Source organism: Scylla paramamosain, chromosome 15, assembly GCF_035594125.1.
Source record: "Scylla paramamosain isolate STU-SP2022 chromosome 15, ASM3559412v1, whole genome shotgun sequence".
NCBI classification, from domain to species: domain Eukaryota; kingdom Metazoa; phylum Arthropoda; class Malacostraca; order Decapoda; family Portunidae; genus Scylla; species Scylla paramamosain.
Window position 1 is genome coordinate 22,257,223 of NC_087165.1, and position 26,821 is coordinate 22,284,043.

The window sequence follows — 26,821 nt, forward strand, 5'->3', positions numbered from 1 at the left end:
CGCCCTGTTCACTGACTTGTGGTCATTGTAAGGAAATCGCCAGCACGAGTGATGGAGTGACCAGGAAGCAGTCTCTGGATGACTATGCTCTCAGGATGTTAGATTAAGTTCTACACATATGATATGGATAAGTTCAAGTTGAGTAGATAATAAGTAGTTAGAGTTTTCTAGCTGATTTAGTTACACGTGTCATACAATCAGGGAGTCTTGTCATAATCAAGTGTTTAAAACATCCCAGCTTTGTTTAAAAGTGTTATAAATTAATTCCCTGACCCCCAAAACATAGCTCTGAGCTCGTACTGACTGATTTTTGGGTAGGGCGTGTGTGTGTGTGTGTGTGTGTATGTGTGATTGCAAGAGGATAAGGCAAAAGTAGTGGATGACAAGTTAGTTTATTGAGTTATAAACTGTGGCCAGTGTTTCATTACATATTTTAGAGTAAGCCTGAAGTAAGTGAGTGTAATATTCAAACAAGATCATGAAGTTTGATTGTACATGTCCCGATAAGGGGAGGTTACTAGTGGCTACAGCTGTCAAGTTGAGTTTCCTGAATTTCCTTCTTTCACGTTTACAGGCTCTGATTATCTTTCTGTCTACCTGATGACCTGCATGTTGAGTTTTCCTGCAGAGCGGCATCATAAAAAGAAGTCCCTCAAGAGGATAGCGAAAGTCGGAGTCTGTGGACTGAGACAGTGAGGCGGGGTCATCTCACAGGGCAAGAGGAGCATATGCAGCAGTAATTGAGGCCACTTTCGGACTCGGACAGCGTAGGGTAGATGAGTACCTGCCACGATCATCAAAAAAGCTGGTAATCTTCAGCTTCGGTAGTTCCCATCATGCGACGCTGCCGATTATGATCTAAGAACACAAGAACACAAGAAAATAAAGGAAGTTGTAAGAAGCCATCAGGCCTGCACGTGGCAGTCTGTGTATGAAACATGCCTACCTATATCCACCTATTATCCCCGTCCAAGAATTTGTTTAATATTCTTTTAACGTTCCCCAATGACTCGACACTAACAACCTGATTAAGAATCCTGGTATCTATCATTATTTGAGAACCAATTTCTTCCAGTCCTTATTTTAATCTTATTTATTTATTTTTTAAATTTAAGTTTATCAAGCTGGAATTCGTTATTTCTTGTCCTATCCTGATTACTGACCTTGAATATTTTGTTTATATTATCCTTGTTAAGTCCCTTATACCATTTAAAGACCTCTATCAGATCCGCTCTTAATTTATGACTCTCTGAGGAATGTAAATTTAAAATCTTTAGTCTCCTGTGCGATCATAAGGACTACCTCTCATCCTTTTGTATCTTCCTAATCATTCTCCTGTGTACTGATTCTAACAGACCTATATCTTTCCTGTAATATAGGAACCAAAACTTCACAACATAATTCAGGTGAGGTTTGGCCAAGTAAAAGTGTATTATTATTTCAGAACTTCTTTTAACGCTCCTAAAGATAAATTCAAGTAGACGGTTTCCTTTAAGACCTCTATGAACTTTTTTTTTTTTTTTCCAAACGGATGCAGTTTTTTTTTTTCCAACGGAGACTATAGCTAATTATAACTCCCAAAATTTTTTCGTCCTCGATGTTATCAAAGCCTCAGTTTTTATTGTGTACTCCTGATGTGATATCCTCTACCTATGGCAAGTACTTCACATTTGCTGATATTAAACTGTATTTGCATCTATCTGTATATATTATTTCATACTCACTAGGTACCGCTGTTCCTATATAGTCATGCTGCAAAACACAAAACCTTTTATTAATACTCGTTATGTGCACATGCAGTGAGTGAGTGTGTGTGTGTGTGTGTGTGTGTGTGTGTGTGTGTTTAAAGTTACCCACAGGCATGAAATTCAACACATACGCTAACTCTGAGCCATAATACCCAGATGGTTGTATGCCACACTGGTATTGCAATTTTTATTTAAGTTTACCAAGCTGGAATTCGTTAATTTTTGTCCTATCCTGATTACTGGCCCTGAGAGAGAGAGAGAGAGAGAGAGAGAGAGAGAGAGAGAGAGAGAGAGAGAGAGAGAGAGAGAGGGAGAGACTTACTGAAGGGCGTGTAGTAGTAGTAGTAGTGTAGTCTCGTTTCCAGGGGTTCAGCATGTAGTCCACAGGCCACATGGTGTTCTGGTTGGGCAGTAACTCCAGCATGGGAATTACGTTGGGCTGGGAGTTCAAGTCTAAAATAGATAAATAAATATATCAACAACAACATCTAGAATGACTGAGTACAAACTCTTTAGTGTTCAGCAATGTAAAAAAGTTGTGTTCAAATTCCGGAAACAAAGCAGGATGGTGTCTGGGGTCAGGTTGTGACGTCGAAGATTATGTATAATATTTTTTCATTGTATCGTTTGGTAATTAGAACTTTGGAACGAGAGATCTAAAATAAAAAAAAAAAGAAAAAAAAACCGCTACTATCCAATCGTTCTGGTGGCAAAATCGTATCGCTAAATGGTTATATTAATGTAAGTTGTTTAGATCTCTTACCATCAGATAATACTATTCATAGCGGTCCGATGGTGTAGTGGAACGAGCTCGTTTCACACCCGAGAAATCAAAGGTTCGAATACTTTGCCTTAAGAAGAAAATTCTTGATGCAAGGAAGAGAATGGTAGCCATACCATTTTCAATTTTATATTGATAGTTGTTCTCATCTGATCCTGGTACCAGTATTTCGTTATGTGATAAAGTATCGAAGCTACTGGAGATGAAACAATTTATTGTGTGATACTAATAAAGACGCCGTGCCTTCCACGCTAATGTAAAAGTTTTTCTGATGACAGAGCTATTCTGCTTTGGTGTGCATGGCAGGAAGCATCACCGATAAAATTTTCTTATTTAATTTACTACTTGAGCACATTTCAGGTCTGCCTGGTTCACGTAGTACTTGCAGTCGGTGGCAAAATGAAAAAAAAAAAAAAAAAAAAAAATGGACGTTTTTGTGTTAGCATGTGTGCATTCAGTGATCATGTTTGTCATACACCTCGAACACAACAGGATGGCAAGGTTGACATTGTTCAGATGCACCATTACCTTCGACGTACGTAGATAAGTAACCATTGCACTGCAAGGTGCATGGCACCCACTAAGGTTACCAGCAAGATACCATCCATTTATGACTAAGGACCTTGTTCTGAAACGCTTTGTTGTCTCGCTAAGACCATTTTCAAAGACCACAGAGGTGATCAGCCGAATTCTCTAGTGTTTATCCTAATAATGTATAAATTTCGTTAATCTGTCACTAGAATCATTAAAACACTATTAAAAACCTGCTTAAGTTCAATTAGAGCCATTTGGATGTAGTGAGGTGTGGCGCAGAATCGTTTCAGAAAATGATCCTAAACGCCACAGCGATACTCACAGTCGCCGTAAGGTCTTGCCTCGTTTCGCTGGAAGACATGAGGGAATGAAGGTAGAGCGGCAGCACTCAGGAGTCCAACCACCAGGAGGATCACCACCCTTACCATTATGATTGTTGCCCTGGACTGACTGTGCCTCTCCACGTTACTGCCTCCATTATATATGCCACATCCCAGCTCCCACCCCCGAAGAGAGAGAGCGAGAGAGAGAGAGAGAGAGAGAGAGAGAGAGAGAGAGAGAGAGAGAGAGAGAGAGAGAGAGAGAGAGAGAGAGACGTCCTTCACTAGTCACTAACGAGTGTCCAGCGGATGGAAACGTCTCAGCGACACACACACACACACACACACACACACGGTTGACCAGTGACTCTTAGGCTTTTTTTTTCTTTTTATGTAGGGAGGACACTGGCCAAGGGCAACAAAAATCCAATAAAAAAAATATGCCCACTGAAATGCCAGTCCCATAAAAGGGTCAAAGCAGTGGTCAAAAATTGATGAATAAGTGTCTTGAAACCTCCCTCTTAAAGGAATTAAAGTCATAGGAAGGTGGAAATACAGAAACAGGCAGGGAGTTCCAGAGTTTACCAGAGAAAGGGATGAATGATTGAGAATACTGGTTAACTCTTGCATTAGAGAGATGGACAGAATAGGGTAAACTGGACAACTGAAATAAAGCAAATATCAGCAGCCTTAACTGAATAAATGTGAGATTGTCACGTATGTGTATAGAAGACTGGGAGAGAAAGAGTTCACCAGTCACCAATGAGCAGTACGCACACAGGTTCAGGACGAGCTAAAACCCTCCCTTCCATGGGTTTTGAAGAATATAGAGACGGGGTCAGTAAGTACAGGAAATGGTAAGCAACCCTGAGACTAAGCAGAGTAGTAGACCATAGAAAACTAAAGTTATAAGGTGATACTTTTGTATTTTTTCATAAAACTTTGAATATTAGATCACGCTTTCGTTGAGGGAATAGCAAATATAATTAGAGAAATTTCTGCTTTTTCTCAAGGGCTCGTGCCCCCTTGAAAACTACTGATGCACCTCCCTAGGGAAGCGCCCCCAGGTTAAGAACCACTGCTGTAGGGAGAGAGAGAGAGAGAGAGAGAGAGAGAGAGAGAGAGAGAGAGAGAGAGAGAGAGAGAGAGAGAGAGAGAGAGAGAGAGAGAATCACCCACATATTGTTAAAAAAAAAAAAAATAAATAATAATATAATATAATATATATATATATATATATATATATATATATATATATATATATATATATATATATATATATATATATATATATATATATATATATATATATATATATATATATATATATATATATATATAAAGATAAGCACCCACGACAGCTCCTGAAGCATTGTCATGGGAAGCTTTTGTAAGATGACATGCAAGTCATTAGTGTCCACTATGAATATTTAATTATGGCTGTCGCTGACGGCGGCACTTGACTCATTAATATAATTACTGTTGACCTAAAGGAAACAAAGTATTCCAGTGAAGAAATTTTCCTTCTTAATGTTGTTGAGCAAGATTAGTGTGTGTGTGTGTGTGTGTGTGTGTGTGTGTGTGTGTGTGTGTGTGTGTGTGTGTGTGTGTGTGTGTGTGTGTGTGCGTGGCGAAGGACCACCTCCTGTAGTTTAGTAAAACTCGGAATTGTTATATATATCGATAGACAAGAAAATAATGGATAAATTAGTGAATAAATGAATGAACAAATAAACAAATAAATAAATGAAATTAAGTAGATTAATAAATAGGATATACAGGCATATAAAAAGACAGACTGGAAGCGCATAAGAGAACTTGGCGCGCTGGCGCAGGAAAGGATCTCGCAGTGCACTCCTGAATGCAGCTCGTGCAGGCGAGGCTCAGCACGTTAAGACAGCGGTCGTTGGCGGCAGAGAAAAAGAAAATATCTTTCTTAAATTAAAAATAGTCATGGCTTTTATCTATTATTCATAGTAGAGGAGAATATGAAGCTGATTTGTACGTACTTATACTTCTGACGAAAGCGACACCTGTCATCTTTTTTTTAAATGGCAGCGGTGAATGGTTCAAGCTGCCTTCAACGCGGCCTGCCCTCTTTCTCTCCCTCTCCAAATACACCTCCCCTTCCTCCATATTCACCATATTCCCATGCCTCTCTCTCTCTCTCTCTCTCTCTTCATAGAAATAGAATAAAAATCCTAATCCCTACGACACCTTTGTTACAATTCTAATGTCAGGACAGCGTCTTGTAGCTTTTGTTTCTTCCTCTCCTTCGGTTATTAATACGTAGATAAAAGAATTATACATCTCTCTCTCTCTCTCTCTCTCTCTCTCTCTCTCTCTCTCTCTCTCTATATATATATATAATCCATCTTTTGCATACATATTCATATATAATCCATCTTTTGCATACATATTCAGGACAGTTTATACAGTAAGACACACACACACACACACACACACACACACACACACACCATGCTCACAGGTTGGAGCATGGGTAGGGTGGTGGTGAGAGGTTTACATTCCCTGGGGGTCAACGGATTGGTGATTGGAGAGAGCGTATGTCTATTTGTCTGTTTTATCTATCTATCCATCTATCTTTTACATACACGTCCAGGATGGCATATAACACACACACACACACACACACACACACACACACACACACACACATTAATGTTAAGTTTTTCCCCATCCCCTGTGTACATTTTCAGTTTGTCAACTGCCTAAATAATAAACCGTTTTTTATTATTATTATTATTATTATTACACGCGTAGCTTGTAGCAGGGGAAGGGTGGTGGTGGGAGGACATCATTTCCTTGGGTCTACGTATTAGTTACTGGAGGAGAGGCAGAAACAAATGCTACAAGACGCTGTCCTGCCATTGGAATTGTAACAAATGTGTCGTAGATATTAGAATTTTTACTCTTTCTATGAAGAGAGAGAGAGAGAGAGAGAGAGAGAGAGAGAGAGAGAGAGAGAGAGAGAGAGAGAGAGGTGGGGGAGTACGGGGGTGCTGTGAGAAGAGTAGAAACAAGGAGTGAGTGGGGATGGGGAGACGGGAATGGAGTGGGGTTGAGAAACCCCCTCAGTCCCGATGACCCAATAAGCGTCATTCTCAGAATGTGGTCCGGAAACCTCGATGACGCTTTGTATTGCACGAGAGTAATGAATATTCGACAAAAATCGAGAAATGACGCTAGCTGCCTAAAATTTCAGCAAGATGAGAGTGAGGTGATGAATTTCAAAAGTAACTGTATACTAACGGTCAACAAAAATTATAAGTACTGACTGGCCATTGTATCTGCCAGTGGCCTCCCGGCAATCAGACCATGAAGGTGTTCAGTGGCAGCAGGATTTAGAGGCACCCATCCTTTGTCTTGTGATTCACTAAGTTATATTAGATATATGCAAAATACATTTTCAGTAGATGAATATGAGAATCATATTACAAAGTAATGAAAATATATTTAAGTAACAACTTAGATATATTTTCATTACACTGTAACGTGGTATCAACAATCAAATCCATGTTCGGACTTTTTTGCAGTAGTCTAAAGGCGATTTCACACTTGGCAATTCTCTGCTGAATTGCCAGCCTCCGCAAGCCGTGTTGGCTCACCTGCTGGACTGATGCCTGGCGGCTGGAATTGCCAGCCGCGCCAACAAGACCGACAGGTTGGTCTTCTCCAGCCGCGCGCTGTTTTGTTTATATCGAGTCCTCGAGAAGAGTTGTGAAAGATGTGGTGTCCGGAGCCAGAAAAGTTAATGCTGGGAGGACCAACGTCATCTCTGGGACCCAAGGCACGCTCCCTCTCTCTCTCTAATTGAGTAGTAGTTGCTGCAGATGGAGCCAGGTTCTTAATTACCGATTCCTCTTCCTTATCTGTTGCTAGATAACTTAAGTAGTGTCAGGCGTTCACCAGGCATCCCTCATGTGTGTATCTTCCTTCTTGATAAGGGGAGACAAAAGCTACAGGAGACCATGGTACTGCACCCTCTTGATGCGTATCCACTGTCTCATAACGGTGTTTGGGTCTTCCACGCTCAGCTCCGCAAAACACAGCATATGTGTACACAGTATTTTCGACCTAGAATTACTTGAACTATCCTACCCTGAAGTATGTACCTTAACTCGCAGGGCATCCTGTATATACTTCGCCTGCAGCAGCCACGTACAGCCACATCCTCACAAGCCACGCCAGAGCGCTGCCAACTCTTCCGATCAGCCTACCGGTGTGGCAGTATGACAGTAGTAAGACAGTCCGGGCGCCCAACTTATCGTACAGACACTTGTTCGTGGAAAGTCTATAAAAGCGTTTGAGTGGAAGGTTGTATGTAAGCAGGCGATGTTGTTTTATATGATAAACTTCGGTATTTTGGATCACTCAGCACGATGTCTCTTATGGAGTTCGATTTTATAGCTACACATTATCCTAATGCTCCAAAATTTATGTTAACGCTAATAATAGTGTATCACGAATATTAACATGTTACAAGACCAGTGAGTACCAAACATATTTCGATACTATAAGGGAAATATCAAAAGAATGTAAGTGACGTTCTTCATCGTTCGGTTGTAGCTATAAGGAGATAGTTTGGAGGGGCTGAAGGGAATACAGTTAAAATTCTCCCAGATCAACACAATGCTTATGCAAGGAAAAGCTGCTGGTGTGTATTGTGGCGAAGGGGGAAGGCAAACACTGGGTGGTGGAGGTGCTTGTCTGTAGCGACCGCAAGTTGCCTGGGGTGGCAAAAACCTTAGTGTTCCATTACGCTACCGAATATGCGAGATGAAGACAATGAATGATACAACGAACAAAATAAAATCCAATCCAAGTACTGTAACAAAATTAGAAGACTAACAATCATACCTCCCAAAAGCATCATTGGCAGCTAAAGGAGCAATCGAACAGTTCAAACCTTTTGCTGCCTGTTATCTAATTTTTGCTCAGTCTGGGGAAACTAAAATGAGGTAACAGGCATCATACTATCATTAGCAGCCAGTGTTGCCCTTGTTCCCTTCCTATGTGAAGACTGTAGCGGTGTGTGGGCAGTGGCCAGTGTTTTCTTTCTTTATTTCTGTTGATGAGCGTCTTGCTCCTCACCATCATCAGCTGCATCATCGCAACAGAGGTACAAGAAGCTTAACGATTAAAAAAAAAAGAAAAAAAAAAGGAAAGTTGGCTAATTTAGATGCAGCAAAGAAAAACTGAAGGAAGACAAACTAGCTGAATTCATAGAGTAAATCACCTAGAAAATTTCACACCTTACGTTTAAAAGATTGAAGTGAATAGGTACAAAATAGTTCAGATAAAGAATTAAAAAAAAAACAACAATAATACGAAGAGAGAAAATCGTGATCTCACAGCAGAAGCATGGCGAGGTGTAATACATACCCTTCTGTGTGGGCGGCGGTGCCATGGGTGGGTAGTCCTGAGTCGCTGGGCGATGTTAGATAATGAAAAGTGTTTTATTTTTGGTATAACAATTTATTTTGACCGCTAGTAATTTTGATAATACGATGTACAACAGAACGAAAACAATATATCCATAAAATACACCTTTTTACTTGTTTATTTATTTATTTTTTTTTGCTGAGTTTGATTTCTGCTAGACACACATTACTGCTAAATACTACTGGGGAGAAAATTTTCATGTAACTAACATAGTGTAATTGCCTGTAAGAACGACGTAACCTTTATAGTCGTAAAATGGATGTTGAGTTGAATGATATAAGGGACATTTTGTACTGACAACCAAATAATAAAACAAAGAAGAAAAATCCTCCTATCATACTACGGTCAAAGTGATAACTAGAAATCCATTGGGAAATTTTTCTGTGAGGAATGGAAAAGTAAGAGACACAGAACACCACGCGTTGATGTGCGAGGGGCCAAACGTTTGTGTCTTGTTGGCCGAGACTTCGCACTGGTGAGTTCCTGCATGAAGGGTGGCAGACTTTAGGTATTACAAAACAATACTTCATTTAGGATTGGTGAATAATGAGCCTCCTGACAGGACTCGAGACTATTTCAGGAAAGCAGTGTTTTTATTCCTACAACACGTCAATACAGGTTGTGATCCAGCTTCTTCCGGATGGACACTTGCCATGCTTTCTAAATGTCAAGCCTTCCACATCGAGTCATCTGTAACGGACAGCCCAAAGAGGCCAAACGAACATCTTGGGGAAATGAAAGGAAAAGGAATATGGAATGGGAAGGCTGCTTGCATGGAGGCTCGCTTGCCCAACACAAAGGAACATAAAGAAATAAAGGGTAGGCACTGCGCTAGGCTGCACGACGCACCTGCTGAGGGATGCTGCTGGTGAGATGAGATGTAAAGTGACCTATCGCATCTTTTTGAGAATGCTACATCATCATAAAAAGTTGGTGTAATGAAAATCAGCCTTTCGCTTTTTGTTCAGTGGTTGAGACGTTTCATACTACGGGAGAGAACCAAACCAAATAATGAGCAAACTAAGGCTCGTCACTGTTGATTCGTGTGATCTAATATTTCGTGGTGCACTGATAGGATTTCTAACCAACTCGAATAAAAAAAAAAAAAAAAGGATCTATTTTGTTAGAATGGCATCGGAGTTTTTGAGGTGTGATTGTTTCCATTCTTGTGCCCTCATTGTGACCAACTGTGTAGTGGTGGTGGTGGTCATAGGCTTGCTTGCTCAGCCTTGTCCATACAGTGACGCCATGTGTTAATACACCTCCACAACTGAAGTGGTCAACCTTATTGACTCTCCTTTTGAGAACGGCAAGTGAGCAGACTTATTTCCTTCCATTTTCCCTCTTGGCTAGTCTCCACGATACGCAGAAAAAAAAAAAAACTTGCTTTAAAACAAATAGCCACAATTATTTATTATTTTTTTCGCCTTTTCAATTAGTTCAACTCGCACTGGCATTGGGGCAGAGGGACACTCTTTTAGTGGCTGATTCAGACTAGGCTGACCCGCCCCTTGACAATCCCGCCGCCATGCCACCAGTGTAATGACTGAGTGAAAAACTACATTCTCTATCAAGAAAGAGTGAGAAATTAATCTCTTATAAATAGAGGAGGTGGACATAACCGAGAATCAAAAGCCCAGATCTGACAGGCCGGAAGGACAAGACTCAGCCATCCGGACCATAAGGTGAAGCCTCATAATCCGATTTGCTTTGGCTCGTCCTGCCAAACCACGTTTCATTAAGACCTATTTCTGTACTACACCTTTTTATTTTTATTTTTTTTTTAGCATAGAAAAGACAAAATTAACCTCTTTTCTCTTTCTCCTCTGTGTCCAAGCATTTTTTTTCTTTTAACAATGCTGTGAATAGGTGTACCGTAGCAGATGTGTTAGGTCGCCAAGATGTGTAAGATCCTTCCATCCTAGCATTAGGGTCCAGCATTTCTATCAAAAGCTGGTATTCTATTACATATTTAATGATGTTCTGGTTTAATGGTCTCAAAGTTACGGTGCCATTCCAGAGACATTAGTTAGTCAGTCATCATTTATATTACGCCATGAGAAAACTTGTCACGGGCTTCAACCTTAGGCCTCTAAAACAGACGTGGCTGAAGCTCCAGGACTAGAAGTGGTTGTAATTAAATGCTATTCCTACGCAGTATTGCCAAGCCACTGATAATATTATGCTCCGAAGACTGGCCAATGTTTCCCTTTCTCCCTAAGGTAATTCTAAATATATTCAGAAGACTGGCCTATGCTTCCTTTCCTTCCTAAGATAATATTATGCTCGAAAGACTGGCCAATGCTTCCCTTTCTTCTAAGATAATATCAAATAGATTCAAAAGACTGGGCAATGCTTTCTTTTTTCCCTAAGATAATATTGTTTGAAAGACTGGCCAATATTTTCGTCTATTTTTTAAGATATTTATGTTTGAAAGACTGCCAAACGTTTAACTTTCTTCTAAGAACTGCGAGTCTAATATATATAGTTATGAATACATGTTTACGTATAACAACAGAAGACTGCATTTTACTGAGAAAAATTTTGGTCATGCCATGCTGTATAATACTAATATTGGCAAAGATTTGGTTGCATTGGGTACATCCTGTCAATTCTTTATCATTATGCTTCAAGTAAATTAAACCTAGTACAGTAAATTCTAAGGTATTGATCATGCTGACACAATATATGCTTCATTATTGCTGCCTTAATTACATCATTTAACATCTGCTAAAAAGTTATTTCTACTTCAACTAATTTTTGTATTGCTTTTAAAAATAGCTTATGTATCACAGATGTTCACGTCTTGTCTGACAGCTGCTGCACTGCCCATCCTGCGTCGCCCAGGAGGACGCTTGCCTCAAGGGACCTTCTGGCCTTCACACACCCGCCTCGAGAAGCATACCATAAGCCTGCCTCTCACTCAATATCAGGGGAAAAAAGAGAAAACTACGTGTAAACCTTAGAAAATTTGAGCTTAGGCATCAGGGGCTAAGGTGTGTGTGTCTGTGTGTGTGAGTGTGTGTGTGTGTTGGGGGAGTTGGGTGAATGGGTGTGTGGATGTTCATACCTACTTACAGTATACTCGTATCATGATGACAGACTAGCATAGTGACTTTCTTGCATTGAAAACTTTTTTTTTTTTCCAGGAAATGTTAGCACTAATTCGACTCGATCATTCTTTTCATCGGGGTGTCGTTTCCTATCCTGTTGTATCTCAGCAATGTGTGCACCGCCTCCAGGTCTTTCTGCAGCCAGAGAGAGAAGCCCGCCACGGGTTCCAAATACAGGACTGCATCGTCGCGTCTGCACACATGATGGTTTTTAAACTGTATATCTATGCAATTATCTATGGCACATGATTCCTCTCCTTGTTGGAGGAATGCATTCTACTAACTTCCTTCCCTGTAATACTATTTTAGCTCCTACTTCCTTAGTTCAGAAATTTTGTCCTATGACGCACGACAAACACCCTTGAGGTCATCATCTGACAACAGGTTTGTGATGCCCGAAGCTAAAATTGAATGCGTTCATGTTATTTAAGACCACGTTGACATCACCCCCCGCCAGCACCTCCCGCACGGCGCGCTCAACCAGTTGCTTGCAGCGGTCCACCAACGCGCGCAGCTTGGGTGTGAACGGGTCGAAACTCAGAGGTCTTTTTCTCCTCTTGTATATACCATCCAGGTGCCTCATCATGCAGTCAAAGTTACTCTCACTGACATCCAAATCCAAGAATTCAAGAATCCTCCTCATTTCTTCAGGCAAATTGTCCAGAAGGTCTTCATAGAAAACCAAATGCAGCGGACCTTCGAATTTGAGCCAGTCCAGGGTTGTGTTCATCCACGCCAGGGCCTTGTTTGTCACGAACTTTTCCCAGTCTGTAAGAAAAGCCTTTCTTGACTCATCACATTACAGAAAGTGTACAATATCAGTAACTTAATGACACAACACATGAGTAATGGAGGAAAACTTGTTAGCATGAAAAAAAACTTATGTACGTATACTTCAATACCATTTATTTCCTCACCAGATCTCATAGTTAGTTATAGGGAAAGACAGACTTCGAAATAGTTCACGATATTTTGTACCTATTTTTCTGACAGCCAGCCATAAAGAAATGTAGCCTAATGGTATTCTGATGTCTATACTTCAGCTATCCTAGAATATTGACTCAATGTGACCACAGCAGAAGCCCGCAGGCCACCAGGCAGCCGCTGTCTGGCAACGGCCCATCACAAATAATATGAATGGTGCTGAAGATTCTATTCCAGTATATTGGTTGAGCATGATCCAGATCAAAAGAAAACACATCCTCTAGGAGCCTATAGTACAGTACTTTCTTACATTTTCCAACCAAGTAAAATAATTCTAGCCACAGGAAAAGTGTAGGTGAGTGTCTAGGAAGCGTATTACCGCCTCCACCTCACTTACAGCGTCCTCCATCCCGCGTGTACTTGTCCGGTTGTGCGTGGCCTATGTGACCGCCGCTCTGGCGATTGAATTCAGCCTGGATGGCAAGGTAAGGATCCCGAACCACCAGGATGGCGCGCGAGAACCCTTTGCGCATCTGAGGAGAAACATGGACCTGAAGGGAGGAAACTACACACACGCACACACACACACCTAAGACGAGACCAGCAGGTAGTCCTTAAAATACATAATAACAACACATGTCATTCAATGTTTGGCGTCTCCTTGGCAGTGGCTACGAATCTGCGGCTCTGCTTCAAATCCAGCTCGAGTTGGTTGGCGCACTGCTCAGCAGCTCCTCATCCCTCCCTCGGGTTGATTGATAAATGGGTACCTGGGGAAACCCGGAGAAGGTGAGCTGCAGAAACCAGCAAGCCACTGTGACCGTGTGTCCCGCGGTGAGGGATGTCATCCACCACAGGGTTAAGGCCCAAGAGACGGAGATGAGCAGCGAGGTCATGAATATTATAGCGCATGCTCCAAGCTTTACCTTTAGTGTTTAACGATCACCACACCATGCATCCTAGTAACTACTGAGGCATCACCACTCATCACGTGTGTGTGTGTATGTGTGTGTGTGCGTGTGTGGCATATATAGTGTGCACTACAGTTATAGTTAGGTGTTGGTGGATTATTTAGTAAGTATAGGTTATCTTTTATGTAGTATGAAATATGAATAAATATATGTTTGTAGAAATGCTTACTGTGGTCAATAAACTCAGTCCATCTGTCTATCTATCAATCAATCAATCTATCTATCTGTTTGTCTATCTATCTATCTATCTCCCTGTGTGTGTGTTACGGAGAGAGCAGAATTAATTTTGTTCATTAACTTCTCACTTCCTATCTCTCTACAACTACAAACCAAAGAGTGGACTCGTGACGCTGATCACCCACCTCAGGTCCCCACTCGTGCGTCTTCACCACCACCACCGAGCCATTGGACACAGACTCCGCAGGGAAGCCGTTCTTCATGAGGGCGTAGTCCTTGTATACGCTGCCGGAGTAGTAGCCCGTCACCTGGAGGAGAGGGGAGGAGAGAGTAGCACCGTCAGGACTGAACAGAAAGTGGCGCCGTCACTTCCTCAGGTAGTGCGACGACTAAACCAGTGAGGCTAAATAGATAAATAAGCAAGTAACGAGCAAGAGAAAAGAAAGAAAGAATTGAATAAGTAAATGAACAGATATATAAATGATTGAATAAATAAATAAATAACCAACTAAATGAATAAATATAAACAAATTGGTCAACTTGTTTTGGAATCTCCTATAATTGTCTTTTAAGAGCGGCATAAAGAACGCTTTCTTGTTTTTTTTTTTTTGGTGCCTTACGCGAGAATCTTTAACAAGTAGAGAGAGAGAGAGAGAGAGAGAGAGAGAGAGAGAGAGAGAGAGAGAGAGAGAGAGAGAGAGAGAGAGGCGGAGGAGGGAGGGAGAGGGAACGAACCATTTTTTCAGCGTGCAGGAACTGAGTAAAGAAGAATTATGCCTTGACAGGTTTTCCGCATTTAGGGATGATGTTCGTGTGAAGAGCTGCACTTGTCTGTTACTTATTATTTCATTATTATTATTATTATTATTATTATTATTATTATTACTACTGCTACTAATGCTATTTTTTTTTTTTTTCATGTCAGGCCACATTCCTGTATTTCAAAAGGCAATGTTTGATGTGACTACAAAAATGTATTTGAAATCCGCATTTTCAGACGCTTGGGTGCTGCATCTCAACAACCACTTTCAGCAGGCTCTACTATTGGAAGTTGTACAGATTTTCAAGGTTTGATTATTTCCAGTGACACTAAAACGACGATTCTCTATCGCCAGTGGAAAGAAAGTCACTAAATAAAAGTTATGGGAATGCTTTAATAACAAGACTATTGAATGATATGTACTGCTAAAAAGATAATGATAGTAATAATAATAATAATAATAATAATAATAATAATAATAATAATAATAATAATAATAATGATAATGATAATGATAATGATAATAATAATAATAATAATAATAATAATAATAATAATAACAAAATAGAGTAATGATAGACAAATAAAAATAAATAGAAAATCTACTACTACTACTACCACTACTACTACTACTACTACTGCTACTGCTACTAAGAAGAAGAAGAAGAAGAAGAAGAAGAAGAAGAAGAAGAAGAAAGAAAGAAAGAAAGAAAAAAAATAAATAAAATAAATAAAAAAGAATAAGACAGACACGTCAAAAAGTTATGTTACTGAAATAGAAAACAAATCGCCGGAGTATGATGCGCCGTGGACCGAGAGGCAGGAGCGCACGGTCAGACAGGCGAGGCTGCGGGATTCAGGCGGCAGGCGCACGGCGTGTTGCCTAAGTTGAACAGCACGAAACGTTTAATCTGGTGCCTCGATGAACAATTCTGTCTCTCACATCTCATACTTCTACTATTGGCCAGAAACTGAATCTTTAAAGCTTTCATTGTGATATCCATCAACTCACAACACTAAAGGCAGAATTCAAGGTCTCTACAAGCAATTAAGGCAAAGAAAAGAGAGATTAAAAGAACCTTCCGACCTCTAGACAGTATACAGTAGGTGAAACTTTAAAGCTTTCATTGCGAGGAAGCAGTAGACACCTGTCGAAACAATAATCACTCCCAATGAGGTCTCAAGCACTGGAGTGGTTTTGTACTGGATCAGGTGGTGGTGTGAACTTTCCAATGACCCAGCTGTGACCTCACTCAACGTTTCCTTTTGTGTCTCACAGCACATGGGGCGCAGTCACAGCCTGCCTTCTAAACACAATTCTCTTCCTTCATACAACTTTACATGCACATGCACACGCTTCACTCAAAATTCAAAATTCATTATGGCGACTCCTACAGCCAGACCACAAATGTCCCCAGGTCGGACTGCTCTTCTTCTGGTATCGGCCCTAATTGTCTGGATGTCCCCCTCAACTTTTCATCATTAATTTCTGCAACATTCGCGGCCTTAGATCTAATTTTCAGTCTGTGGAACACCACCTCTCCCCTACTAAACCTCATATTCATTTCCTCACTGAAACGCAGGTGTCTGAGGCAACTGACAGTAGCTCCTTCTTTGTTCCCTCTTACTTTCTCAATCCTCATTTTCATTCCAAAGCTGGATGTTGCGTTTATGTGTTCTCGTGCCCACGTTCTTGAATCTTTCGAATTTTCCACCATCTGGCTACGATTACAGAGTCACTCTCAAACTAAATTTATCTGTGCGGTATACCTAACAACTAATTCCTCTGTCTATTAAAAAGTGGAGGACATCCTGACTCTCTTCCCTTTCGCGGAGATCCATTCTTGGAGACTTTAATGTTCACCACCAGCTTTGGCTTTCCTATCCCTTCACTGACCAACCTGGTGAACTAGCCTTTAACTTTGCTATCCTCCACGACCTATAGCAACTAATGCAACACCTTACTCGTATTCTTGACCATCTTGAAACGCCGAAAATTCTTGATTTTTTCATAATCTCTAAACTTTCTTGTCCTATCGTTCCAATCCTTTCTCAGGATCCCCCAAAGCAGAGGTGCCTTTGGCGTGTTCCCTCTGCAAAGTTCGGGGACCTGAGGAGATATTATTCTGAGTTTCCTTGGAATGACAACTGCTTCCATGTCAGAAACTCGTTTCTGTGTGCTGAGCGCGTAACAGAGGTGATAGTGTCTGGCATGGAGGTGTTCATTCCTTACTCTTTCTCTCGACCTAAACCTTCCAAGCCTTGATTTAACTCACCCTGTTCGCGTGCTGTACATGCTAGAGAGGTGGCCCACAACCGGTACTTAAGCTTTCCATCAACTGAATCTCCTGCACTTTATATCTCTGGAATCATGCTAAGTCTGTTCTCCAATTAGCCAAAACTCTTTCATTGATAGAGTGTTAAAATCTTTCAAGATCTATCTCCACCTCGTGACTTCTGACATCTAGCCAAAAACATCTCCAATAACTTTGCTCCCTCATCTTTCCCTCCTTTATTTCAACCTGATGGCATCACTGCCATCACATCTATTCCTGAAGCTGAACAGGAAGATTCTTAAACAGGAAGATTCTTAAACATCTATCACTTCACTACTTTATATCTGATTGCCAATATGGGTTCTGTCGAGGCCACCCTACTGGTAATCTTCTGGCTTTCCTTACCGAGTCTTGTCATCCTCTTTTAGGAATTTTGGTGAAACTTTCGCTGTTGCCTTAAAAACATCAAAAGCATTTGATAGAGTCTGGCACAAAACTCTGATTTCCAGACTACCTTCCTACGGCTTCTATCCTTCTCAAGTTTCCTTTCTGACCATTCCATTGCTGCTGTGGTAGACGGTGACTGTTCTTCTAAGTGTTCCTCAGGGTTCTGTCCTGTCACCCACCCTCTTCCTACTATATTCATCAGTGATCTAAACCAAACTTTTTGTCCTATGCACTACTACGCCGATGATAACACCCTTCACTTTTCCACATTTTTTCGTAGACGTCCAACCCTTCAGGAAGTAAACAGTTCATACAGGGAAGCCACAGAACTCTCTAAAAAGGCGTCATGAATAAAAAAAAAAAATACTAATATATATATATATATATATATATATATATATATATATATATATATATATATATATATATATATATATATATATATATATATATATATATATATATATATATATATATATATATATATATATATATATATATATATATATATATATATATATATATATATAAAATAGAATAAATAAATAAATAAATAAATAGCCTGCTCCACCACAGGGAGGAGGGCTTCTCAGAAATTTAGGCGTTATAGGCCGAGTAAAGAATAAATTAATAAATGAATAAGCAAATAAATATGTAGATAAAAAAAAAAATCTCACGGCAATGGGGGAGGTCAAGCAGCACCTCGGCAGGTCACCGTCACTACGCACTTGTGTTTCCCTATTCACAGTGAGGTACAGACTCACCTGCTGCAGCAAGTATCTAACCCACGTGTTCCCTGAGCCTGGGAAGGACACGAGGGCAGTAACAGGTCCTGGAGGATCCCGCCACCTCAGAGGCTGACACCAGGGAAGCCTCGCTCCTCGTCCCAGCCTGCGCGAGGCCCAGCTCCACGTGCCGCGGGCCTGCCGGTGCACCAGCTATGAGATGCATTGCAACTACATCAAGAAATACCTACCAACTTTTACACACACACACACACACACACACACACACACACACACACACACACACAGGAACACAAGGCACACAAACATTCTCTCTCTCTCTCTCTCTCTCTCTCTCTCTCTCTCTCTCTCTCTCTCTCTCTCTCTCTCTCGTTACCTCACCAGTGGTCTCTGAGGTAACCTCCAGACAGGCAACTTTCCCGTTTCAGATGACTCTCGGTGAAGTGATCATCTTGCCTCAACCACAAGGTTTGCGCAGGTCTGTCAGATCTACTGCACTCAGAGGCAATTTGGTGAAGATCGACTTCCAGGACGTATATCGTGTGCCCGCACAGCCGGAGTTGTCCTTCAAGGACTGGTGACGCAACACAGATTCGGTCACACAAGTGACACTACATGATTCGCCTTGCCAGGGCAGTGTTTGATATTGGAGTTGACAGTGAGGAAAGTAAGCTGTGAGCCAAGGTGATTTCCCTACGAATTCAGCTCTTAAAAATATGACAATCAAGACACCTTTAGAACTAAGCTCGTCTTCCATCTTGGAATTTTTTTCACTTTACGCCTTTTAGAGGGTTGCGATTTATAGATAATTTTATTTATGGTGTTTATTTCTACTGGCCACACTTCCATGCAACTACAGCAAGCGTCTGGTGACAGCAATACTTAACTTTTGTTCTTGCATCAAGCCCCTCGATTCGACAACTGCACCTCATCCATGGATTCTCCACTCATTCCCCATGCAGCCACTCAGTTTTGTGTCACCTTGGCGAACAATTCCTTACATTATGACTGTCCCCACTGTCAGTCATCAATGTCCAGTAATCCTTTCCCCGACCCGTCACCGTCACAGCAGCAACGACTCCCGTCCCTGGCGTCATGGGGGACTGACTGGCAGTGAACTTTCGTTAACTGCTACAGGCAAGTTAGGCAACTCTGAGATCTGAGATCTGGCAACACTTACCCACCCCGAAGGCTCAACTGGCTGCTCAACTGCCGGTATTCTGAGGCTCTTTCCTCTCCCCACGACTATTTTCAAAGACTACAAAGATGATTAGCCGGGCTCTCAAGAGAATTCCTTCTGTTAATAATGTACAAGTGTTGTTAATCTGTCACTATAACCATAACAAAAAATACCCTTAAAAACCCGTGTAATTTTAAGTGGAGCCTTTTGAATGTAATAGAGGTGCGGCGCAGTGTTTCAGTATATGGTCCACTATCCGATGCTGGTATTGGCCACTGAACCATTTTCTCGATCACCTGACATGGCTCGATCCACTGTTCACTTTTACCTCGCCGACTAACACAATGCTCTGCTATTCTGCTTAATCAACGAACATTCTTTATTGTGTTTGTTCAATCCTTCTCGTACCGCTTTTACTCGTTCAGTTTATTTAACTAATTTTTCATGCTTCTTATTCATTCTCTTTCTTCTTGTCTCTTCCCACTCCTCTCCTCACTCTTCATCTCTCCTCCCTCATGGCGCCCCTCGAGATATTGACCGCAGATTCATAAAGAAAACCTAATCCTCTCCAGACACATCCTTACCTGCTGGCCTATTCTTCTCCGCACCCACATCACCACATCGCCTCCACCACATCAATATCATCTCCGCTACCACCACCACCACCACCACCACCTCACAAAGGGCGAATAGAATCATTGCTGCCTAATCTCCACATATTCATATTAGCAAACTGTCCAATCACAACTGTTATTCAAGTCATGCAAGAGTTATCCAATAAGATTGCCCTTATCTGTTATCTTAAGGCTATGCACAAGGTAATATTCTGACTGTCGTGACATTTTCTCTCTCTCTCTCTCTCTCTCTCTCTCTCTCTCTCTCTTCTAAAACCTTCACAGCTCCATGCAATTCCTTCGTCACAACACACACACACACACACACACACACACACACACGGGAAAAGGAAGAAACAGTGCGTACCAAAAAGGATTAACAGTTTTGAAAGACGGCATTCAAATATAGGACACAAGGAGCTAGACTCAATCCTATCTCAACACAACGAGATAAGAACAAATGGAAGGCACGCACCCCTACAACTTCTGCTGGGGGGCTGTACGGGCGCGTCAGAGTGGGGTTGGTGAGGGAGACCAGCGTGACGAAGGCGAGGAAGAAGACATAGACGAGAGCCACCCAGCCGCTGGCGCACACCAGCCACCGCCACCACCGCCACCGCCGCATCTCAGCCCGAGTCCCGCATCTCCTGCAGAACCACAAAGGCAGTGGGGTTTAGTAAGCACACCTGACCTAATGAAACTATGGGATTTTTATGTTTAAGATACTAACACAAAGGCACTCCAAATTTCATACGAATTCGAAAATAATAATAATAATAATAATAATAATAATAATAATAATAATAATAATAATAATAATAATGTCACCCTCTAAGTAAGCCGCGTTAACACAGCCAGTGATGCAGCAGATAAGTCAAGGCATGGCAGCAAGCACACCTGACTCACACAGCCAGTGATGCAGTACAAAGATAAGTAAAGGTCAGTCAGACATCAAATAATGGTCTTTGGCAGGGATAACAAAAATCTGCAGCACTTATTTATTTAATTAATAAATCTATGTGTACTTACTTTCATATTCATTTATTTTATAAGAATACTTAGACAAGTCAGCACTTAAAAGCATCATTCAGTGCCAGTGTTACCGTACTGTTTACCTTCAGATGACACAATATTCATGACAGAGCAGATGAAACAACAAAAACCCAGGCAATGGTGGGTGATGTGGAAGTATGTGACAGAAAAGTTGTTAGTCTCCTTCGTATCTTATGAAAATACATAGCATACATAGAAAATACATACAGGAATTTACAAGACATACTGCGAGGAGTCACATGAAGAGCAATGATACAGAACCGATGCTTGAATTGTGTACTGTGGGTTCTGGAGTTATTTTTTCTTCTTTCTTTTCTTTTAGCGAGGTTTTTCTGGCACGTGTGTTCAACAAGAATGGCGTCGCTGTTTCCTCGTGTGTGTGGCGATCGAACACCCGTGTAAGGATGAGTGCCGCTACCCAGGAGACCATACAGGGCGTCAGGGCTTCAGGGTGCCAGGACGTCAACGCGTCAGGGCGGTGACGTAAGTGACACTACGCTACAAGAAACACTTTTTAAGCGTCCTGTCACCGTCGTCCACTAAAATATAAATGTACCCAGCATATAATATCCGGCTGAGATCCCCCTTCGAGATGGGAAGCCCAGTATTTTTTCAAGGAATTCCCAGTCCCTAGTAGCTTTTGATAAACACGCAGCGTTCTTGCAACTCTCTTACCACGGGGACACTGTAATTTGCAGAAGTTCATTCTTATAAATCTGTGCTACATTCTGATGTCTCACTGTTAGGAAAAATAATAAAAAATCAAACCAACAACACCTCTGGACCACACAACCTTCCAGATGAGGCCTGGCAATACTGAACTGTGAAATACTCATGTTAAGGTCCGGAAATCATGAAGACAGACATCAGGATCTTGATTCTCTTATTACTTTAGTTGGTGAAGATCGACACCAATGTAACGGAACCGACGACTGGAATGCAAAACAAACCAACACAAAGCAGAATTCGTGTAATTTTTTGTTTTATTTCTACTGATAATTCCTTGTAGCTCCATGTGTGTCACGGGACCCACGAGTCGCATCCACCACTGCAGGGATTAACGGCTCCCTGTGGAACGAGAGGCAATTTACGATAATTGGACGCGTAGCAATCCTCGGCTTCTTAGACAGGAAGGACTGATAGAAAAGACCTCTTAGAATAGCCCATTTCAATCAGTAAGCATAGTTTGCAATGGAGTAACTTGAATAAATCCATATTACAATCCTTGAAAAAAGAAAAGTGTCAAATCTGGTAATACTTCGATTTTTCAGAATGGAGGGAGGCAGGGAGGTAGCGCTGCTGGTGACAGAGTTCAATATTTTCTGAATTACAGTAGGAAAAATTAATCTGGCCGAAACTGGTTTATCTGGCAACACGGCGCAGCGATGACTAATGACTGTTGGGACGGATCAGCGTGACGGCAGCGCGGAGTGACTGGGGCGGCGCGGGGAACAGCTGGCGAGACCCTGGATGGATGGGCCTTGACATTTGAGAGTGAGCTGCTGACAGTTCGACCCAGCCTGTGATAATACCGACGTGAATTATGTTCATACTCCTATATCCTGAAGACACACCACCCGTCCTTCTCTCTCCGCCTGGGGTTGAGTGAATAACAAAATAACCATGCCGGTCACTGGGAGGCAACAAATGGCTTGGCTTCATCGGAATTCACCTTTGTAAGTCGCGAACTTCGCATTTGTAACAGCTGTCTTTTTTTTTTTTTCATCCCGTCTATGGATGTCAGTCATGTCGCTTTTCTCGTGTTTTCATGAATGTATGTAGTGGAACTTTTGTCGCTTCTGTAATTCGTTATGAAATACACGACGGAAAATTTTGATTCTTTTTTTTTTTCGACATTTTTTTTTCCCAGACTTTTTTGTGAGGGGTAGAGGGAGAGAGGGATCCATTTGTAGGTATCTGTTAATTACGCCTTGTTTATCCTCCTCTAACTCGCTGCATATTTAATCAATGAATGTAAATCTTAGTGTTGCCCACAACTTATGCTTACGCGCCTTGGTGCACTCAGGGCTGCCTGCCCGGCGTACGGCGGTGGGCTCCGCGGTGCAGCGGCCTGGCTTGGCGCGGACAGATATTGATTGATTTGGGTTTTAAGGTGACGCAACGATAAGGTTATTGCCGACACTAAGTTGACTTTGTACCTCATAAAACTGTCAATCACTCTTCCCTGTGGTGAGTTTTACTTCACTAATAATTTTTAAGAGCAACAAGACGTATTCCTTGGGTAACTACACCAATCACCGCTCAGTTTCAATGCTAGTTGATGATGTTCACAGCTTATCTTTTAGCACAGAATATGCAATATATCGCAAATTTTACAGAGGTTTTTCTTGGATGTATATACATTTCTTCCGTCAGTGTTCCTTCACGCATGAACAACGAGACTTGTGAGGAATTAACGAAACCCATTGTTTTTAAATGAAACGCGACACTAAAGGGAGTTTTCTGTTAGTGATGAACAACATTGCCTCCACAAGTCGGTGACACAGCCCCCACCGCCACTACCTCGCCGCTGCACCTGCCCGTGACACTTGACGGGGAAAGCGTTGTTGGTTGTCCAGTGAACTCCGCATTACTAACAAGAAGCAGGAAATTACCTAACTCGCGCTAAACTACATAATTTAGATCTACTCCATTACAATCCCAAAGTTGAGAAGCTACCCCACAAAAGCGTGGCAGCAGAATACAATGAACAGTAGAATACAATGAACAAAGATGTGTGATTTCCACCAGATATCGCGTGGGCTTTACCAGACCCTCTTACTGCCATGGCCATCTTTTTTGTTAACATTCAGGGCGCCGTGAAAAAAGATAATTTGCATGAAGACGCGGAAAAGAGGAGGAAGGGATGATTTTTTGTCTTTATACTACAAAACTATGTTAGAGACTGTAGCACAAGAGACATGCTTTAAAAGTTATATATGGTTATGAGGGAAAGAAAAAAAAGGTATTATATTTATTCTCTCTATATTACAGAACTACGGAAGTGACAAAAAAAAAAAAGAGCCTTAAAAGTTGTAGGCGGTTATGAAAAAAAAAAAAAACAGACAAACAAACAAACATTCTTCAGAAGTGAATGGGTGAATCCTGTGTATTGGTGGGAGAGGGGACTCGTGTTTCATTAAATATCCTGAATGAGTTGGATCCCCGACGAATTCATCCCACCTTCAGATCATCGTCTCAATTTTTCCATGACTCCCCACAGCGAGGCATCACGTAACTTTGAAACGAGATGGTGAAAGTGATGGAGATAATGGAGGCGTCACATACCTAAGAAACTTAAAAAAAAAAAAAAAAGGAAACAAACACTTTATTCGATACGTGGTTCGCAATTGTGTTCATTTGATGGTTAGCGTAACTGGAATACATACATTTGAACACGAGATGGTCAAAGTGACGGTGATGATGAAGGTCAAGTGTCTCATAACCCGCACCCAACACAGGACAGTATTCTCAAGCGCTTCGATGTCTTACCATAACTCTTTTTTAACAGGCTGTAGTAGAAGCTATAAGGGTTTTTCAGTGATGTTTTCGTGATTCAGTTAGTTTAATTAACGTTATGCATCACCGGTGGGAAGAAAACACCATTGAAAATCCGAATAATCGCATCATTAAACTCTGAATACAATAGTTATGAGAGCCCAAAGCTTTGAGAATACGAGGCACAGCGGAAATTTGTACCAAGCGTGCACATAACATCCCTCTGTCGAGCTTCAAGTGGACCGTTCACTCGCTGCTTCACCTCACCCCAATGGAAACGTAATTTTCGCCAAAAGTTCACAATTATGCGTCACCTGTTGCCAGCATTACTCGTAACATACCACCAGTCCTTGTATTCCAACTCATCATAGGGAAGAACAAATACAGGGACGTTTCACACTACTGGAGAGACGAAAGAGGGTAAGTCAAGGTTGCTCGGAGCATCTGCAAGTTGAGCTCCTCTGTTACGAACGCCTTCTCCCGACAAGCTATTGTTATGATTCACCAAGACAATTGTCAACATGTCTCCGTGTGTAGCGAGAGGAACCTTTTGTGGTCTCGATGCAGAGAGAGAGAGAGAGAGAGAGAGAGAGAGAGAGAGAGAGAGAGAGAGAGAGAGTAATAAATTCATTCATGGCACATCACAGGCGTGTTATGTTATCGGGACAGCTACTTAACAACATCAGCAACAACAACAACAACAACAACAACAACAACGACATGTACTACCCTCGCCAGCAAATGCATTACGCAAAGAGGAGACGTACACATCCATACAAAGCGAGATCCGAAGACTTGGCGGTGGTACACAGACCACAGCCAGTGTGCGCCAGATTGGCCAATAAAGTAGAGCAACTCGCGGCAGGGAGAGGGGCACATGTCAATCCAGCATTAGAGAGAGAGAGAGAGAGAGAGAGAGAGAGAGAGAGAGAGAGAGAGAGAGAGAGAGAGAGAGAGAGAGAGGAGAGGGTAGAAGTACATATGTCAGTCTAGCATCACACACACACACACACATACACACAAGGCCTCATCCACAGCACCTGAGGAGATACTTGTAAATAAAAGCCACATCTTGCGCCAGAGACTGTAGGAACAAGAGTCATGTAGGCGGGAAACGAGCATTCAATCATCCCCTCACACTCCCTCAACACGCAGACTGGTCAGTGTTTGGGTGCCTGGCAGTAGCTTGTGCCGTTGTTGGGGGGGGGGGATCGAAGCTGTGTCTTTTGGGTAACTCTGCAGATGATTATACAGGGAGAAATACTTGATGCCATATAGACAGAACACCTTTGGTTACCTGCCCAGCTCGGTCGTTGTATTTGTTGCCAGACCACACTTGAATTTCATGTCACGGCTAAGCAACGCCTCAAAACGCACATATGCACAGAACATTTTCGATTTAAAAAAAAAGAAAAATGTACTTTCACCCCTGGCAATATCCGCGGAAACTCGTGTTGCACCGTGTAGGTTATCCTGTGGATTTTGTGACATTACTTTGTGGCGCAACTGCATGTATTAAATAGTATGTACGTAAATGTAAAACTTGTGGCGAATTTTTACCTTGTTCTCAGCATCAATAATATCTCTTCTGAACTTGCTAACTACGTACATGTCTCTCAGCTTCTATGGTCTCGCTTCTCTATATGTACAAAACATTCTTTACGCTGCGCTGTTCACCTAACAAGCGCAACAGTCAACCTTTACTCTTTCATCCCTTCCACTTGTAAAAAATCTGGAACGATCTGCCTATTTCCATTTTTTCTCCCCGTCCTACAATCTGAACTGCTCCAGAAGAGGAATACAGGGATATTTTTCCACGACTAAATTGGCCTCCATTTTGAACTCTCTGTTCTGGCCATCTCCTCTCTCTCTCTCTCTCTCTCTCTCTCTCTCTCTCTCACGAAACGAAAAAATAGCGTTTTATTTCATTTTTTATTTATTTATTTATTTTTTTATCTCACTGTTCTATTCTGTGCCCTTGGTCGGTCTTCTTCACGCATAAAAAAGAAAATACCAACAACTAGGGATTCAGGACTTCACAAAGGAACGCCTCCAGAGTGCTCCACCATGTCTGTGTATGTGTATGTATGGTCTCTAGATCGTACACCTTGAAAACCATCACAAAATCTTTATCTCTACGTCCTCCCGCACAACAACACTAACATGAATGCGTTAATAACACTGGATGAGAGAGAGAGAGAGAGAGAGAATGA

General features: G+C 41.6%; 2 protein-coding genes across 6 annotated transcripts in view; both read right to left on the reverse strand.

The window, feature by feature from the left end:
• Positions 1 to 378: 378 nt before the first annotated feature.
• LOC135107673 (uncharacterized) lies at positions 379 to 7,710 on the reverse strand. Of its 3 annotated transcripts, none has more exons than XR_010271887.1 (4): positions 7,520 to 7,710; positions 2,071 to 2,201; positions 1,725 to 1,752; positions 379 to 858 (listed from the first exon to the last, which is right to left on the reverse strand). XR_010271887.1 is itself a non-coding variant. In XM_064017799.1 (4 exons), exons 1-4 carry the CDS (start codon positions 3,489 to 3,491, stop codon positions 797 to 799), a joined length of 327 nt encoding a protein of 108 aa, XP_063873869.1. In that variant the 5' UTR covers positions 3,492 to 3,533; the 3' UTR covers positions 379 to 796. The 3 variants fall into 3 exon arrangements, 1 of the variants encoding a protein (XP_063873869.1); XM_064017799.1 differs by lacking the exon at positions 7,520 to 7,710 and adding an exon at positions 3,386 to 3,533; XR_010271888.1 differs by lacking the exon at positions 1,725 to 1,752 and having other exon boundaries at positions 7,520 to 7,700.
• A 1,151-nt stretch (positions 7,711 to 8,861) lies between these two features.
• The window catches only part of LOC135107674 (WSCD family member AAEL009094-like), a 56,274-nt gene continuing 38,314 nt past the window's right edge, over positions 8,862 to 26,821 (reverse strand). For 2 of the 3 annotated variants that reach the window (XM_064017801.1, XM_064017802.1), the window contains exons 2-6: positions 20,533 to 20,704; positions 18,282 to 18,440; positions 14,220 to 14,342; positions 13,284 to 13,419; positions 8,862 to 12,730 (exon numbers count right to left, since the gene is read on the reverse strand). In XM_064017801.1, coding sequence (XP_063873871.1) covers positions 12,333 to 12,730; positions 13,284 to 13,419; positions 14,220 to 14,342; positions 18,282 to 18,440; positions 20,533 to 20,682 — 966 coding nt within the window. In that variant the 5' untranslated portion in view covers positions 20,683 to 20,704 and the 3' untranslated portion in view covers positions 8,862 to 12,332. Of the gene's footprint in view, positions 12,731 to 13,283; positions 13,420 to 14,219; positions 14,343 to 18,281; positions 18,441 to 19,264; positions 19,421 to 20,532; positions 20,705 to 26,821 lie in introns of those variants that run through there. The other variant, XM_064017803.1, reaches the window with a different exon arrangement.